The sequence below is a fragment of the Lupinus angustifolius genome, chromosome LG10, assembly GCF_001865875.1.
Source record: "Lupinus angustifolius cultivar Tanjil chromosome LG10, LupAngTanjil_v1.0, whole genome shotgun sequence".
In the NCBI taxonomy this organism is placed as follows: domain Eukaryota; kingdom Viridiplantae; phylum Streptophyta; class Magnoliopsida; order Fabales; family Fabaceae; genus Lupinus; species Lupinus angustifolius.
The window spans coordinates 5,641,834-5,644,864 of record NC_032018.1 but is presented as its reverse complement, the minus strand read 5'-3'; the positions used below and the strand labels follow the sequence as shown (position 1 = coordinate 5,644,864).

The window sequence follows — 3,031 nt, the reverse complement described above, 5'->3', positions numbered from 1 at the left end:
CGAGCCCCAAACACATCACCCCTCACGGGAAACCAAACGGCCAAGACCCCACGACCTACCCCGCGACCTACCCTCACTAACCAAAAAGGCCAAATACTCCACCTATACCCCCCTAAACGCCAGCCGTTCATGGATTCTGCAAGAGGTCCTCTCCACTCACCTTGTCCAACTCTCCACGCAGACATAGGACAGGTGAAAGGCAAGCTAAGACCTAATTAGGAAGGACCTTACCGCGTAATCAACAAGATCGTCAAAGGAGCATACAATCTTCAAGATTTGGCAGGAAAGAACATCCCCAAGACTTGGAACGCCGCCAACCTTCGGATATATTATGCCTAACCGACAACCCAATGCGCGGTTGGTCATTCTTTTGTAATCTTTTTCCACTTATATATGATTGAGACATTATACTCTGCGATTGTTTTGAAGGGTCATTTCCCAACCTTGGTTTTTTACATTCACCAAGGGGCCAGTCTTCACCCCCCTTGCCTGGTGCCATCTCATAATGTTTCTTTACATTCACCCAAGGGGCCGGTCTTCACCCCCTTGCCTGGTGCCATCTCATAATGGTTTTTTACATTCACCCAAGGGGCCGGTATTCGCCCCATTGCTTGGTGCCATCTCATAATAGTTCTTTAGATTCACCCAAGGGGCCGATCTTCACCCCCCTTGCCTGGTGCCTTCTCATAATGGTTTTTTACATTCACCCAAGGGGCCGGTCTTCGCCCCCCTTGCCCGGTGACATTTCACTTAATAATTTTCTACAGTCACCCAAGGGGTCGGCTTGCACTTACATTCACCTGGCTAAAGGCATTCAAGTTCAGAATTAAATTCATCACACTCAAAGTTGTTCATAAACATCGTCCAACAGTTGTATAAGTTGCGTGCAGAATTTAAATAAAGAGATTATTGCAAAGATTGTTCATTCATTAAAGGGAAACATATTACAAGGTACTTAAAAACAAAATTACAAAGTTCCTCCATCCTGACCGGGCAAGGGCATCAAGACTGGCTTGCCGTTGTCATCACTCACCAACAGGAGCCCATCTTCCACATAGGCACCTAGCTGCATCCAAGACCAATCTTTATTTGGAAAAGCCAGAGCTAGCTGGGACTGGGTACTCTCCCAGGCGTCCACGGCGGCTTCGCCCACAAGCTTCTCCATCTGTTCATTTTCAGCTTCAACAGCCGCCCGTCCCTCCTCCAATTCCTGTACCTGAGTTCCAGAGACGCCTTCTCCCCCCTTAATGCCTGCACCTGCCCCAGAAGTGCGGCCTTTTCTCGCTCAGCAGCCTGAGCACGGGCTTTCTAGGCGACGACCTCCTCTTTCCGCCGATGAAGCGCTTCGTCTTTGGCACGAACCGCCCCCTCGGATTCCATCACCTGGGCGGTGAGCTTTAACTTATCACTCTCCAGAAACCCCACACGGGTAGATAAATCCGCTACCTGGGCCCTAGCGACCTCGCCCAACCTGACCAACTCCGCTTTCTCGGCGGAATGAAGATCAACCATCTTCTGCTTCTCCGCCTCATGCGCAACCTGAAGTTTCGCCATCGCGTCATCCGCCATGCACGACTCCAGAACCCCATCCGTCTCCAAGTACTTCTGGATGGAGGCGATGAGGATCGCACTTCCCTTCACGTTTTGCAGCAGGACGAACATGGATAACTTGTCAAAAGTCTCTTTGGCATAAGCATTGAGGAGCGCCCGATCAATCGCCCTGGGGACACTGACAGGAGAAATACGGTCTTGACTCCCCCTAGAACCTTTCTTCCTGCTTGGCTCAGAGGAGCGACCGACGTCCTCTCCAGCTATGTGCCTGACGTTCACCTTGAAGTACCCACCCTTCCATTTTTTCTCATTTGAAGAGAACGACGTAAATAGCCCCCGCTTGGGCCGAGATTGCAGACTCGTCCATCCGTGGCGCCCCTCCTTATCTTCATCAGAGTTGGTGCGGTGGCCGACCCGGAACATCCAAAAGAACAGCTTTAGAGTGCAAGGGATGTCCGCCGCCTGACACATTATCTCAAACGTCCGAATAAACCCCCACGAGTTTGGGGTCAGTTGGCTCGGTGCAATCTGCAGATGCACCAGAATTTGCATATCCCACTCCTCCAAGGGGAGGTGAAGCCCTAAGCGCCGGATGTACACCTCGTAAAGGAAGAAGGTTTACTTGTCTTTTTTCTCATCGGCAAAGTCATAGCAGACCCTCTCCCCCGACCTAGGGGCGCTGGCCTCGAAACCGTGAAAAGTTTCTTTGGCCACAGGTATGTTGAGGGGAGTCCCATAGGGGAATGTGCTGGGAGTCCCGAGCACCTCTCTGTCAACCCACCAATAGTGGGAATCCTCCCCGGCCATCTCCGCCGGAACGGACAGTTGAGGAGCCTTTGCCTTATATGTCCTCATCGTCATGAACCTGCCATCACAAGAGTCATCAGACTCAGACCCAGACTCAGACTCAGACTCAGAACTGTCACTCAAATTGAACCCATACTTGGCACGCAGTGAGGCCAAGTAATCGTCGGCGCCTCTCTAGTGAAACCCTACACCTCCACCTATGGGAGGAGGAGGGACGACGCTCAACGGTTCAAGAACCTCCACCAATGCATAAGACGAAGGCGGCGATTTTTGGAAACACGGTGGAGGTCCAGGAAGGATCTCCGCGTCGGAACCAGACTCATAATCACAAATGAAAACCATGAGAAACGAGTGTTGCATGGGTTTTGAAGAAGTTGTAAATAGGAAGAATCCAGAAGAAGATCACGCTGGAATCAAGAAGTCACGGAAAGAATTCAGGGGTTTTTGAAAATACGTAAAAGAGAAAAAGCCACAAGACCCTCTATTTATAGAAGAACCTGGACCATGGGCCCAATGACCAGGCCCATCCACATCCTCATCAGGTTCGTAAAAAAACACTCAAGTGCAATCCAACGGAAACCCGAAAAACAAGGAAAATTCTGCGGAAACCAAAGGTCGTGCCACGTGCTGGCATTTGAATAACCAGTGGTCACTCCCATGACACGACAAAGTT

At 50.6% G+C, this 3,031-nt stretch overlaps 1 protein-coding gene across 1 annotated transcript in view; it reads left to right on the top strand.

The window, feature by feature from the left end:
- Positions 1–1,248, top strand: part of LOC109357950 (extensin-like) — a 1,907-nt gene extending 659 nt beyond the window's left edge. Inside the window, exon 3 of the mRNA XM_019602006.1 lies at positions 1,040–1,248. Within this exon, the coding sequence (XP_019457551.1) occupies positions 1,040–1,248 (209 nt within the window). The remainder of the gene's footprint in view (positions 1–1,039) is intronic.